We start from the raw sequence: 14,978 nt of genomic DNA, 5'->3' as shown, positions 1-14,978 counted from the left end.
GGCTAAAGATAGGCGTCTGCATTTAGACGCCTATCTCTAGTACAGAGTTGGGCTTCCGTGGTCGGGATTCCAACGTCCGGCATTTCGGATGCCGGTAAATAAACTGCATCCCATTTGGGCTATAGACCTTCTCTTGTACAAATATATACCTCCTTTATTTCTCTCTTCCTGCACATGACCAAAGGACATGAATATGGTTACAAAATCTTCTCTCCGTCTAGCACAAACACTTGGCATGTCAGATAGTACTGTGTATATGACAATCTCATGGATATGGTCAAACCTCCCAAGGGACTGGGAGCCGATGTCCATCTCTTTTCTGAATAGATGCTGTGTGCGCATGTGCATGTCATCTATTCACCACGGCTCTTCTAAGCAGAGCAGCGTGTGAGAGGGGACCCGTCGCCCGTATCACTTCGGCCAGTGGGTGGGACAGGATCCAAATACTGGGTCTGTCCTGCCTAAACTCAGTACTGTTTGGAGGTACAGTATGTATGGGTACATTACCCCACACTCTACTTCACCAGCACAGTTACAAAAACAGTTTGCACCTTACACACACATACAGGTCCACCTGTCCCTTCGCTGGGCATTGCCTGTAGTTCCATAGCTTCACACAGATCTCTACAGCAGCTCTCGCATCTTTACTGGAGGACACACCCTATGCAAGCGCATTATTCCTCATCTGTGGGTTACTACACTGTCTCTTTCCCTCTCAGCAGACAATGTACAGAATGCAACACACCTAGAGTAGGCCCTGATTCAGAGTTGTCCCCTATTGCTGCGTCTGAGTACGAAGCTGCTGTACACAAATATGCACGTATCGCAGCCGCCGGGAGATGTATTGAGATGCGGCTTAGCAAATACAAGCGTCTGCGCAGGATCAGTCACAGATCAGTCCATAATGGCGGTTGTGAGTAACCCTATGGTTGCTCAGAATGGCTGCAGGAACCGAGACGCTGGAGCCATTTTCCCTGCGTACAGGATCGCAGACGCAGGTTGGAACATGCCTGCTTTCATTGCCGTCACTCCCCGCTACCTCCCGCAAAAGCTCCCTGTCAATCGCGCTGTGTTCTTTAATACAGCTATGACGCTCTCAGCTGCAGCCCACCTCTCCCCTACAGAGATGGCTCCTATAGTCACACTGTGTTCTCTAATGCAGCTATGACACACTCAGCTGCAGCCCACCTCTCCCCTTCAGAGATGGCTCCTATAGTCACACTGCTCCAGCAGTGACCCTCCCTTTAATGGCTGCTGGGGGCTTTCATGCATAGGGGGTCTTCTCTTCCTCCTTAACAGTAATGCTGGGTACACAACTGAGCGATGCTATGTAACCTCTCCTATTCACCCACCTCTCACACCAATGTCACTGTGTGCCCTGTGCACAGACTGCTATGTAACCTCTCCTATTCACCCACACCAATGTCACTGTGTGCCCTGTGCACAGACTGCTATGTAACCTCTCCTATTCACCCACACCAATGTCACTGTGTGCCCTGTGCACAGACTGCTATGTAACCTCTCCTATGCACACACCACTCACACCAATGTCACTGTATGCCCTGTGCACAGACTGCTATGTAACCTCTCCTATTCACCCACCACTCACACCTATGTCACTGTGTGCCCTGTGCACAGACTGCTATGTAACCTCTCCTATTCACCCACCTCTCACACCAATGTCACTGTGTTCCCTGTGCACAGACTGCTATGTAACCTATCGTATTCAAGTGAATGCTCGCACAAAGCACCTCCCCACCCATGACCAGCCTCGCGCATGGTACCACACCTATCTCCTGCATTGATGAGGTCAATACATTTTGATTTTGTTATTGCTCCCCATTACCTTGATAGATGGAGCTGAAACAAAGTGCAGGTTATTCCTAATAAAATGATGCAGTTTTCATGAAAATAGTTTCAGTAGTTTCTTATGATGTTAGTACAGATTACAATGCAGTAGGGGCACCGGAACAGCCACACCTTTTTGAGAAAGTCACGTGAGCGTGATCAGAGCCGTAACTAGACTTTTTGGTGCCCTGTGCCAGAAAGAGCATTAGCGCGCCCCCCCCCCCCCCTCACACTATTTTTCAAATGGGGATAAAACGCACACGAAAAAGGGCCATGGCCTCATGGGCAAGGGAAAAGATGGGGAGGCCAGGAGATGCTGGGGATAAAATAAGAGGAAGCTACAAGTGAGAGTGATTATAAACAGAAAATTTAAAGGCTCGAACAGCGCCCCCTGCCCTGCGGTGTCCTGTGCGGTGGCACAGGTCGCGCTACCCTAGTTATGGCACTGAGCGTGACTAAACGCATTAAGGGCTCCACTACCTAATTACCCCACACGCCGGGGAAACCAGATTCTTTTTTTTTTTTCCTGACTTGCCAAGTACTTTGCAGTGGGACAACTGCTCAGCACAGATTCCGAGGACGCTCGGACTGGTTACTCACCTGTGCTTACCTCTCAGGCCCTTCTTGCTGCAGAAAGTGCCGGTCTGCTCGCTGCTATTAGCGAGACTCCGGGATCATACGGAGGAACTGTGAGTTATCACCTACCCGCCGCTACTTGTTATTTACGGGGCTTAGATCTCCCCATTGCTACAGACCAACGATTAAGCACCTCCTAATCTAAGTATGGAATTATGGCCCTCATTCAGAGCCGTACGCTCTGAGCAGAGCGCACGCTCTGAATGAGGGCCGGGCTCCATGAAAATGGAGCGTCCTCCTGGACGCTCGTATAGCTGTGGGTCACCACCCACAGGCTATACGAGCGTGCATTGTGATGGCCGCGATGGTCGTGACCATCGCGACCATCGAAATTGCGAGCCGGAGCCTGCGGTTGAGGTTTTCAACCGCAAGCTCCGGAGTGATTTTGGCTCTATCAGAGCCCAAATCACTGCCACTGACATCACTAGTGATGTCAGTGGGCCGGCTCCTGACGGGAGGCGTTCCCGTGGGAACGCCCCCGTCAGGGAGGCACGCCCCCGGCACGCCCACCAAAGGGGGCGTGCTGTCAATCAACATTGACAGCACGCCCCCTTTGATCGGACACAACGAGCGAAGGACTTTCCTTCGCTCGTAGCGGCTGGCGCATGCGCACGACGGAGCTCCCTCCGTCGTGCACATGCTCAGTCCAGAACATCGACCCACTTGCGAGCGGACAGCCGCTCGCGAGTGGGTCTGAATCAGGCCCTATATATCTATAACATATTGTCTTGGATGGTGTCATGATATTTCATTAACAATTGGTTCATGACTGTTAGCTAAAACAGGGATATCCCTTATTCCAGTGTTCAGATTGCTGCATTTTTTTGGAACTTTGTTTTTGATTCCTCTATGGTGGATTATCTAGTTAAAAACTCATACTGGACATTTCCCTTCATTTCTCAAAGGCCAATGGAATAGACTATTCCTGATCTAAATGTGCATTACCGTTATGACTATTCATAATTGGATACTTTTTGAAAATAGTGTGGTAAGTGTATATTATTTTTAGAGCTGTTAAGGTGCGTACACATTGTACGATTAAAATGAACGATCGCTTATCATATCGTTAATATCGTGCATTTTTCTGTGCCTCCAACCCACCAACTACTATAGGGACCCGCAATCGTTGATCATGGCCTGTTAGCCATCTTTGGTCGTGTGCTGGATGATCGATATTGATCATCCAGCACACCCGGGAGATCGTTCAAATATATCGTTATCGTTCGTCCACCCCCCGTGTATATGCACCATTATTTATTAAATGCCTATGGGGCCTATTCATCAAAACTAAATTAACGTTTTTAAGGACTTTTTCCTTAAATAACGTTATTTTAGTATTCATGAAGCCACTTAGCACAAGATATATCACTGCTATCTCCTTGCTAAGTCCCCCTGCGTTAATTTCCACACTCCCCATACATTAGTACATTAGTATGGGGATGTGTAAATTATGGTATTCATCAAATTCCGAAAATTATGAATTTTCGGAATTTGATGGGAGGTACTATCCGCCACTGTGAGGTAGCGTTTAGCAGGTGAAACTTACCTGCTTCCAGCTGGACAGGTCCCCCGGCGTCTTCCTCCGGTGCTCTGGTGCGTCCTCTGGCTCCGGAGGCTGGTCGGACACTGTGTTCTCCCAGCAGAACATAATAAAGATTAGAAAAAAAAAAAAAACTTTTTTTTTTTTTTTACCTAATCTGTACTGTGGTGTGCTGGGAGACCATGTGACAGACCAGCAGGACGGAGCCGGAGGCTGCTGCGCGGACAGGTAAGTGCAGGACGGGGGGGAGGTGAGGGGGCGCAGGTTACATTTTTACCTTCCATTTTTTTTTTTTTTTTCGTAATGTGTTTTTTTTTTCTGTCTTCCCTCAGTGTTTGTGGCAATTTCTGCCATCACTCTGCAGACTCCGAAAAAAGTAGCTGAAGCTCAACGAGGGAAAAGTATAACGTTACCATGTACCTACCAGACCGCTGAGCCAGACAGAATCGGCGCCAGCGTGGAGTGGCAGAAGTTGCCTGAAGAGGTATATTTGGCCTTTCATGGCACTGACTTTGTGTACTGTGTGTGTTTTGACACCGTATATTATAGTAATAATATTAACCCAGTTATGTTGTGATGGGAAAAAATATATACCGCAATGGCTCGAAAGTACTGTAGCTCTGTAGACCATCTAGGTCAGGTTCAAGAAACCTGTGGATCTAAAGTTATGGAACTAGAAGTCCCAGGAAATGCCTCCACCAATTTTATAACTACAGTTGCCTCCATTCAGTTTCCATTGCACAAAGTAATTTTTATTTGATCCATCGTTGGCTGAGCCACAGCTTAATGTAGTTTTGTCGTTGTTAATGGTGGCATATTCTGTATTTCCCACTACAAAGAGGACACTTGTCAGAAGATAGGCGAGGCGTCTGGGTACCTGCAAATTCATGATAACCTGTAACAAAATCTTTGTATTTTTAATAATTCTTTACTTTCCGCCTTTCTAGGTTGAAGTATTAGCCGCCTTTTATGGAAGCATCAACAACAGCGATCCCGCTTATAAAGGGCGAGTGTCGTTCACCGGCAATATGTTTGCTAATGATGCCACAATCCTTATTGATAAACTGACGATGGAAGATAATGGCACTTACCAGTGTGAAGTAAAAATTCCCAGAGATCGATCCGGCACCCGTCAGGCTAAAATGGAGCTTGTTGTCTTAGGTAAGCTAAAATACATTACGTGTTTGGTAAGTGGGTATGATCGAGGACTTCTGCCCCTGGCTGTTATTTTGCAACTTTTAGGCTATTGGAAATTTAAAGTACTATTGAGACAATCCTAAAGGCGTACGTACGCTTTTACTCACAATAATAAAATATTGTCTTCTAGTGGCTCCATCCAAACCGGACTGCGGCATTGAGGGAACCGCAGAATATGGCCAGGTCATCGCGCTGACTTGTTCCTCCAAGGAGGGGTCCCCTGTCCCCCAGTACACATGGAAGAGTTACACCCCACAAGACGTACAGCGAGCAATACCGCAGACTGCAGTCATAGGTACCGTATAAATCTATCCTACCATCAAAAAATTTATCTCACCAAACAGTGTTATACATGGGACACAATTATCATCTTCTCCTAAATTTGATAAAACTAATATCTCGTAACAAATGACCTAGAACAGACTTTAATGTCCTTGTTTAATCAATAAAAATACACATTCACGCTCCGAATGGGGATGCGCAAAGCATTTTAGGGTGCAAATCCCAATCAAGCCCATAGTATGTGTAATTGTCACCCAGCTACAATCGCCAGATACTCGTTCAATCCTTTTCTGATGATACAGTGCCATACCTACAATCATGCCACAAGGGGGCAATAGTGTATTTGTATATGCTGGTTCTTAAGATATTACAGGAGTTTATGGCACAGGAAGAAAACCTTTTTGATTCTGTAGTAGAACTACAAATCGGTCATGCTGGGGCATGTAGTTCCACAACACCTATGACATAACTGTATCTACTGGGCTGCTAGATCTAAAATTATTTTACAAATATATTTAAAACTTTATAGTTTTTATACCTTGATTGGACTGAAAAAGTGTGACGTTTGCAGTGCAGGCGAGTACAAGCCAGGGCCAGATTAACAATGGGGTGGATGGGACTACAGCTCCAGGTCTCCACATAAAAATAGGCCCGTCATCTGGAGAGTGTGATGGGCAGCACAGACGGTGTAATGGTAGCATTGCTGCCTCACAGCACTGAGGTCATGGGTTCAATTCCTACCATGGCCCTAACTGTGTGGAGTTTGTATATTCTCCCTGTGCTTGCGTGGGTTTCCTCCCACATTCCAAAAATATACTGGTAGGTTAATTGGCTCACAACAAAAATTAACCCTAGTGTGTGTGTGTGTGTGTGTGTGTACATGTGATAGGGAATATAGAGTGTAAGCTCCACTGGGGCAGGGACTGATGTGAATGGACAAATATTCTCTGTAGAGCGCTGCAGAATATGTGTGCGCTATATATAAATAACTGGTAATAAATAAATAAATGATCAGTTGGCCTTAAATCATATTAAAATTAAATTTCTATTTTCGTAACATACTCAAGCAATTTTTCTACTTGTGCATATTCACTGAGGCCCACAGCGATATTCTTTTTATCACTCGTTACTAAACTTGAATGGTGCTCCATCCAATAAGCCATACTTGCCTTCTTTTTGAAACAAGCATTGCCATACACCTAACTTGCATCCAAATGTAAATGAGCCCCAAAGCAGTTAGTAAGATCTACATGTTGATGAAAACACACTGATCCTTTTCAGAAAATGCATGTAGCCATAGGGATCATTGTGCCTTATATAACCAATAAACCGCAAAGGGTATCCCCCAGCACTCTATCAGCAATACATGGTGGTAGTGAGATCTCCAGTCCACGTCACAGCTTCTCTGATTACTGGAGGGCCCTAATACTTAGCCAAAGTCTGGGGCGCGGAACCCCAAAAAGCTGGCAAAGGCCAACCAACTCAGGGCAGCACACCTGTCAGAGGCTAAGGTGTTAGCTTTTGATATATTATTATTAACACTTACCCGCCTTTCCGGGGGTCGGGAACGGCACCCGATTTTCGGAAGGGTAGGCAAATCTGGATTAATAACTAGCACTGGTGGCTGGAGAGGTTCGGGCTGCAGCGCAGTTGAAAAATTAAATAGGGGAGAAGCCGCACCAACTGCCAGTGCGCTCCGGACAGCGATGTTCGGCAGAGTTTGGGGTGGCAGTTGGTGTGGCTCCCTTATTTGAATATTCAACTGCGCTGCAGCCGCAACTCTGGTGCTGACACTGGTAACGAGTGATAACAAGAATATCACTCATTGATCAGTCTGGGCCTTAATGAGACATCCACATGGCACTGGTCACTCCCACACAGCCCCCTAAATCCTTTCTCACTAGAGGCCTGATTCAGAGCCGCTCGTAAGCGGCTGCTCGTTCGCTCCGAGCGATGTTTGCCCAACTGCGCATGCGTACGGATCGTTATACGCATGCGCGAACCAGTCAGTTCGGCCGAAAATCGTTTGTTCGCTAAATAGCGAATGCCTGCTAATATGAGTGACAGGAGGAAGCGTATGGGTGGTAACAGGGGAAGGTGCTTAAAAACGGGGAGTGGAAATCAGAACGCAGGCGTGCTTAAAGGTCAAAACGGGTGTTTTATGGGTGTGCATAATTAATACTGGAGCGTCATTGACCACGTCACTGGGTTATTTTATAGCCAGAACTGCTCGCAATTTTGTGGTAGCAAACACCAGCCCCAAGAATAGCGAGCAGTTCATACGCTGTTCGATGTACTCGATTAATCTAATAAATAGCGGACATGACGTATGGTGCGAGCGGCCAGGGGGCGTCTTTTTCAAAATTACAACCGCAAGTTTTGTTCGCTCGTTCAGACATAGAGGCGTCAACAGACCGCAAAGAGCGAACGGTTCATTTGAATAGCCACCCCTTTTTGTTGAACGAACGACCGCAAATAGCGACCGGCTCTGAATCAGGCCCTAGGTCCTTGATCATTTTAAGCCCCAGCCCCATTTGGCCCTAAGTTCTGCCTTAATACAAGCTATTGTTCTCTACTATCTGACTGTGGATAAAAGGGAATCCGGTGGATAAAAGGAAATTATGGGCAGGAAATCTGCATTTTGCAAGAAAATGTTTCCTCTGAATAATCTGCTATCTCCAATTTCTTCATTCCTGGAAATCAATCTTTCTTTCCTTTTCTTTAAGTAATCTGGTTATTATATAACTGTTTTAGATAATCATGTGTATGTTTCCGGCTTTCTTTAGACGGAGGACGGCTGACGTTGAAAAATATTTCCATGGAGTCGTCCGGATTTTTTATTTGCACGTCCACCAATAAAATTGGAGAGGAGTTCTGCAATCTGACCCTAGCTGTGATGCCGCGTAAGACACCAGTCACGTCTATGTTGTAGCAGATTACGCCTACAAGAGCAAACCAATACAGACCACTGAATTACCGCTATACTGTAAGCTGTAAATTTGCACCATAGAGCTGCTGATAACATTCAGTTATGTTATTATCAGTGGCAGATTTCACCCACCAGTCAAAGCCACCAAACCCCCAATAAGCCTCCCTCATAGCAGTAAGCCGTCCCCAGTGTGTAGGTGATGTTAAGTGCACTCAGTGGCTTCACGTTGGGGGGTGGCGTAAAGTCCTCCACCTGGGACTGCCTGTCCAGTGTGGTATTAACAGGCAATCCCCATAATTATTAACGGTTACTTATATGGTGCCAGCATATTCTGTTGAGCCTTTACTATTTGGGAACTTTTCAGGAGCTTATCAGAAAGGGAGACAGTACTGCTAATGTCATAATTTAATGTAATTTGTAAGGTGCCAGAAAATTTTGCAGAGCAAGGCAGTCAGTTACAAGTTTTAGATCACGCAATTACACTTAAGGCAGCTATCAGTGGTTTAAAGAGGGTGGGGCACGTGCCCTGGTGATGGCATGGTTTCGCAGGCAGATGGTAGCTGGCGCATATTATACTCACCTGGAGCAGGCACTTCTGAAGTTGCCGGTGTCCCTCCTCTTGTTTAAAGTTCAGTTGATTGTTTGTTATTCTTTCTTCAACTAGATCTTTAAATTAGCTGAAGAGCAAACTGCCATTGGCAGGAAGACTGTATGCTGCGCCACTTATGGCCTCTACATCCATTTGCTTTTGGTGCGGCGGTTCCCCATCCAGCCACCATTGTCTGCTCCCCACCTGTTAAAATGGCCGGGTGGAGGTGGCTGGAGTTGTGGCAGGAACTGGACAACCGCCCCCTGTGTGCCAGAGTGTATTATAAGCATTATTCAATTTTTATTGCTTAAATGTGCCACAGTCCCGCATTGAGACGGGCAGTAGCGACACTCAGTGCGGCCCTGAATAGGTCAGGTCAATAGGCAAGTCCCAGTGCTAGGAAAGCTTTAGAATTGTGTCCGGACTAAGACCAGGGAATGTAGAATGGCATTATGCAAAGTGTTGTTATTCCTGTGGAGTCTTGGACAAGCTGTGTCCTGAGCTACCGGGGCTATAGAATGGGGATCCTGGGACATACGTGTGCTACAGAGTGCTGGGGACCAGCTTTGCAATGGTGGTTTAGTGTAAAATATTTGTGTATAACGGTTGTGTTAATCTGCAGCAGTGGTAGAGCCAACTCCCAGACACTGTATTCCTTGGGACTAGCTGCCTGTCTCTGAAGCCTATTTTTGGGCAGAGAGCAGCATGCCCCTGGGAGAAAGAGTTCTGGGAGTACTGGGTGGAGATAATGCCCCCTCCCCAGACATTCAGGGCATCAGAGGAACGGCCAATTTCCCAGGTGCTCTCATGCACTTAACCGCGACCACTCCCCACTGTCCATTAGGGACAGACTTTAAATGTCCAAGCTATGTGCACTTGCTCAGCTCATGCACCTAGTTTGATTGTCTAAAGAAACCAGGACAGGCTTACCCCCTGCGGCATTGCGTATTCGAAGCGGATAGAAGGGGGGGGGCATTTGAGATCTAACTGTGTATATCCTCTGAGCATCTATAGTGTACTTCTGTACCACGCTGAGTGCTGTGGAGTGACTGTCTTTGTAAAGACGCATCCTTTGAGCAATAAATGTCTACTTGCCTCGAGCCGCCTGCATCTGCTTGTATCCTGTGACCACCAGAATATCGCAAAATGCTATTCTATTCTGTAGTTGTTCTGGATTGAGCCCGGTGTCTCCAAGCTCTAGTCTTCTGCTAGTTAGCTACCTAGTGCTGACTGGTCCATAGTGAGGGACTAGTGAGAATCAGCTGACATCAACCAGGAGGTGTTGCAGCAGTGCGACCACACATACTCAGAAGCGGTTTAAGGTACCAGTGATAGGAGCCTGGGGGGAAGTGGCTCCAGCTGCCAGTGTAGGAGTCTGGTGGTGGCAGCCAGTTACCTGCCCACGATACTCTGGGAGGAGTCAATAACAAGTGGTTACTGCCAGTGAGGGAATACCTAGGAGTGATATATATATATATATATATATATATATATATATATATATATATATATATATATATATATATATATAAAATTATATAATTTTTTTTTTTTCCTTTTCCAAAAGCTTCCATGAACATTGCGTTATATGCTGGAGCTATTGGCGGGAGTGTGGCCGGGATCATAGTCATTGGAATAATTGTCTATTGCTGCTGTTGCCGGGATAAGAATGATGATGAGCAGGATGATTATGAGATGGCGTAAGTTTTTCACTTTGCAAGTTTCTCTTAAATGTGACTCTAGAATGGGGAGGGCAATAAGCCCCCCCCCCCCCCCTCCCAGCTGTTGTAGAACTACACATCTCAACATACTCTGCCAGTTTTGCTATTTGGCCATGCTAAAACTGTTGCAAAGCATGTTGGTTTTTGTAGTTCAACAGCTGGAAGGCCGCACATTGGGGGTCATTCAGACCCGCTCGTGAGCGTCAGGACGCTCGCAAGCGGGTCGATGTTCCCCACTGCGCATGCGCACGACGGGGGGAGCTCCATCGTGCGCATGCGCGAGACTCGGCGAGCGACGGGCTCACCATCGCTCCGGGTCTCGCACCAAAGGGGGCGTGCTGTCGATGTTGACCCGGGCGAGACCCGGGCTCACCATCGCTACGGGTCTCGCCCTTTGGTGGGCGTGCCTGCCAGACTGAGGCGTTCCCTACCGTCTGAAGCCGGCCCCAGTGGGAGTGATTTTGGCTCTGACAGAGCCAAAATCACTCCAGGGCTTGCGGCAGGGAGACCCTACCGCAAGGTCTCCGTCGCAAGTCCGATGGTCGCGATGGTCAAGACCATCGCGACCATCATCATGGACGCTCGCATATGCGAGGACGCTCCATTTTCATGGAGGGCCCTGATTCAGAGCGTTCAGCTCTGAATCAGGCCCATTGCCCACCCCTGCTTTAGTACATACAGAATCTCCTACTACAGTATATAGCTGACCGCTTCTCCTTTGTCTAGTGCTCGTGAATCTGATAAAATATGTTGGCACCTCTGCTGGAAACCTAATTTACACGGCTAGCCCTTTGAGGCAATCCTTTTGGGATATTTTTTTTTTTTTCTTTGGGGGTAGTTTAAAGTCTGACCTGGACAAGGGTTAAGATAGTGTCCCAACCACAAACTGGTTTTTTTGCCCTGTTTGGTGTTGTCATGTGCTCTGCTTGTAAAACGGTGTAGACACAACCTCACTGCGAATGGGATGTTATACGGAGCATGATCTGTGCTGGGCCAGGCTCTGACAGATGAACCTACAGACATGCAGCTTAAGCTTCTTTTGGAATCCTCCTTAAAGGATAAAATCAGTTGTTACTTAAAATCTACCTTACTATTCCATTGTATTGGCAAAGCAAGTGTCTGGATAATCCCAGCTTTACTGTAGTCAGAAATATTTCCCACATTGATCCACTCTACTTCAGTAGGACCCTTTCTGTTTTCATCACTCGAGATTTAGTTTCAGACATCCCCATCTTCCAGTGAAGCTTTATATTCTTCCAACAGCAGAGCGGGACCGGCCATGAAGTTAGCAGGCAAGCTGATAGCAACATGCAGTTATTTGTGTATATTCTATCTTATAGCTTCTAAAAATAGAAGTTCCTATACAGTCAATATGGCATATTTTTGGCTTACTTACATATGCACTCAGCAAATCCTTTCTGTGACCTTCAGCTTGTTTACTCAAGTAAAAGTAGAAAACCTAAAAATAGAGTACTAAAAAATATATTCTATCCAATATCAATTTAGAAATTTAATTGTATGGTTTATGTCTACAATATTTACAGCAAACTTAGCATCTTCTAATCACCATGTCTTGTGTATTTTCCACACTTTTTGCAGCCGTTATATTTATAGGGCCACACCTATGAATATTAAAGATATGCATGTACCAAGATCTGCACCACTAATGCAAATGTATCTTGATTTTTTTTATTTTTTCAAATTAAATTATATCTGAGGGTAGGTGGCCCATTTTATGGAATCAAATCATACTTGATTTTTAAAATATTCAGGTCTATCAAAGTTACAAGTTGTGTTTTGTAATTAATACTGTTCATTCATTATTAGGGAGAGGGAAGAAGACCCAGACGAGCCCCCACAGAAAAGTCAAACAAAGCAGCAACAGCAGCAGTATTACCAGGATGATGAAGGCGACGATGACTTAGAGGAGAGAAATGAGTCCAGGCCACCTATGCCTCCAGCAAACAAACCACGTTTGGTTATTGATCCAGTAAATGCCTAAATATAAAACGTTTTTTACATTTTGAAACAAACGTCAACTATTTTTATGCATTTTTAACTACTTGAGTAGTGACAAAAGTGAGAAAACAAACCGTGTAACGCAAAGATGCGTCTGACCCGTGGACTCCAATTTTCTCCTTTTTTGGTATTTCTTGCTACAACACTTTTACACCGTATGTCAAAGGAAAACCAGACATTATTTTTTTTCTATAACACTATCAAGTTATCTTGACCGTGGAATAAAACTGTGCTTTTTATTTTCAGAAATATAATGGGCTTGTTCCACTTCTGGTATTACTGCCAAACCCAATGCACTAGTTACAAGACAGCAGATGCCAAAATAATTTTTCTTTTGAAATATTTTGTTTAAAATGTAGATTTTTTTTTTTTTGGTAATGTGCTTTTTACAAATTGGAACTCCAAAAATTAAATCTATAGTGACATCTGCAGGCAGGTACTACACAACCTAATATTGCTAAAGACTATAATATTGAATAACCTATTAAAACTATGAATTTGGTTACCTTTGTTATCCATAGATTACATTTAAGTGGTGGTTTCAAGACTACCAAGGGTGGCCTCATCTTTTTAAAAAAAAAACCTAATGGGTTGTCATTTTTTTTTTTCCCATACATTAAATATATAAGGATTTGCTTTGTTTAGATTGATACATGGAGAGGGAACTTTAAGATGTACATTTTAAGGTGATTCCTGGTACAAACATCTGCTCTTAAAGGAGGTATATGATAAAGGATTGATCATGGATTAGATATCTTACAAAACATGGGACCCCATACAGCTAATGAAAACTAATTCCCCCATACACTATGCAATTATCTGTCCAATCTGGCTGGTTGGAATGAAAATCTGGTAATGTATGTGAGCAAATAACAGAAATTTGCTCCCAAACACTTGAAAATGGACCAGCTTTTCCTTTCCACCAGACAGATTTGACAGATAATTGTAGAGTGTATGCCCAGCATTAATAATGCAACTACAGACCTACCTCGCTGATAGACTGCCCCAGTAAGTGAGGAGTCTGATTTCCTATTTCTGCAGCCAATGTGTTTTACTTTCAAGCTTCTACTTCTAGTGTCCGAAAATGCGACCGTGACCGTGATGAACAAAAATAGTGTAACGTTGGTACAAACAGATTTTTGCTTAATACAGCAAAGTAGAAATAAGATGGAAATGTCCTCCAGTCTCAAGCCTAGGTCTCAATCAATGTCCGCATTATACTGTTTTTAGAAGATATTTAACTAGAAAGTTTTTTTTTTTTTAAATTAAAACAAAACGTGTATATATCAGAACATTGTTTTAAAGCAGTCTGTTTTTAACTTGTGTAAAGAAAATAAAATGTTACATTCTCATATGTTGTGTAGATGTGTGTGTATATATAGATTTTTTTTTTCATTACTACACAGAAAATAATATATTCGTTCTAATAACTCTGTGTTTGAGTAACACTTTGACATAGAAAAAGTAGGGCAGGAAATCTTGCCCTCTAGAAAATCTCAGCATATTGCTGCAAATGCACCGTATAACTGAGATGAATTTGGTGGTGCCAGTTCCGATTTAGTTTCACCCTACATTTCCTGTGTCAGCACTGTACTCCATCACTCCCTAAGCTGCAGAATGTATACAATCAAGAAAACGAATGATATACTGTGTATTTGCAATATATAATGCACATAATAGTCAGAGAAAATATATATATTTTTTTAACTATTTGAAAGCAGCTCAAACCTTGTTAGATTAACACACCCATCAGAGAATTAGTACAGAAAAATCTTAACATAAGAAACATGGAAGCGGTAATGGTACTCCATATCATTCAGGCATATAAATAGCTGAATAAATAAAGTGGTGCTTTGTATACATTCTGCAGTACAATTTTTCTAAAAAAGTGTGTGTGTGTCATATATATATATATATATATATATATGTGTATATATATATATATTAGTAGAGCAATGGATGGCTCTTACAGCTAGCAACTGAAATAAAGCACGCTCACCACAGCATTATAATGTCAACGTTTCAGAGACTTGACTCCTTTTATCATGACATTTCGCCGGGCAACGGCGGGTACTTCATCTAGTGTGTGTATGTGTTATATATCTGCCCCTTGCTCCATCCCCCAGCTAACAGTTTTTCTGTTTAAAACTAATTTTTTTCCAAAATCATCCCCTCAATTTTTTTCGTCACATTATGTAATTAATAGCTATTTAAATG

The 14,978-nt window shown here is 44.2% G+C and overlaps 1 protein-coding gene across 1 annotated transcript in view; it reads left to right on the top strand.

Annotated features, from left to right (window-relative positions):
* GPA33 (glycoprotein A33) overlaps positions 1 to 14,115 on the top strand; it is a 36,899-nt gene extending 22,784 nt beyond the window's left edge. The window contains exons 2-7 of the mRNA XM_088444405.1: positions 4,357 to 4,508; positions 4,972 to 5,185; positions 5,352 to 5,516; positions 8,290 to 8,406; positions 10,589 to 10,721; positions 12,570 to 14,115. Of these exons, the coding sequence (XP_088300531.1) occupies positions 4,357 to 4,508; positions 4,972 to 5,185; positions 5,352 to 5,516; positions 8,290 to 8,406; positions 10,589 to 10,721; positions 12,570 to 12,744 (956 nt within the window). The 3' untranslated portion in view covers positions 12,745 to 14,115. The remainder of the gene's footprint in view (positions 1 to 4,356; positions 4,509 to 4,971; positions 5,186 to 5,351; positions 5,517 to 8,289; positions 8,407 to 10,588; positions 10,722 to 12,569) is intronic.
* Positions 14,116 to 14,978: the final 863 nt, after the last annotated feature.

This window comes from Taudactylus pleione, unplaced genomic scaffold, assembly GCF_031769625.1.
Source record: "Taudactylus pleione unplaced genomic scaffold, aTauple2 ptg000361l, whole genome shotgun sequence".
In the NCBI taxonomy this organism is placed as follows: Eukaryota; Metazoa; Chordata; class Amphibia; order Anura; family Myobatrachidae; genus Taudactylus; species Taudactylus pleione.
Note: the sequence above shows the minus strand (reverse complement) of the source record. Positions and strands in the feature narration are given on the sequence as shown.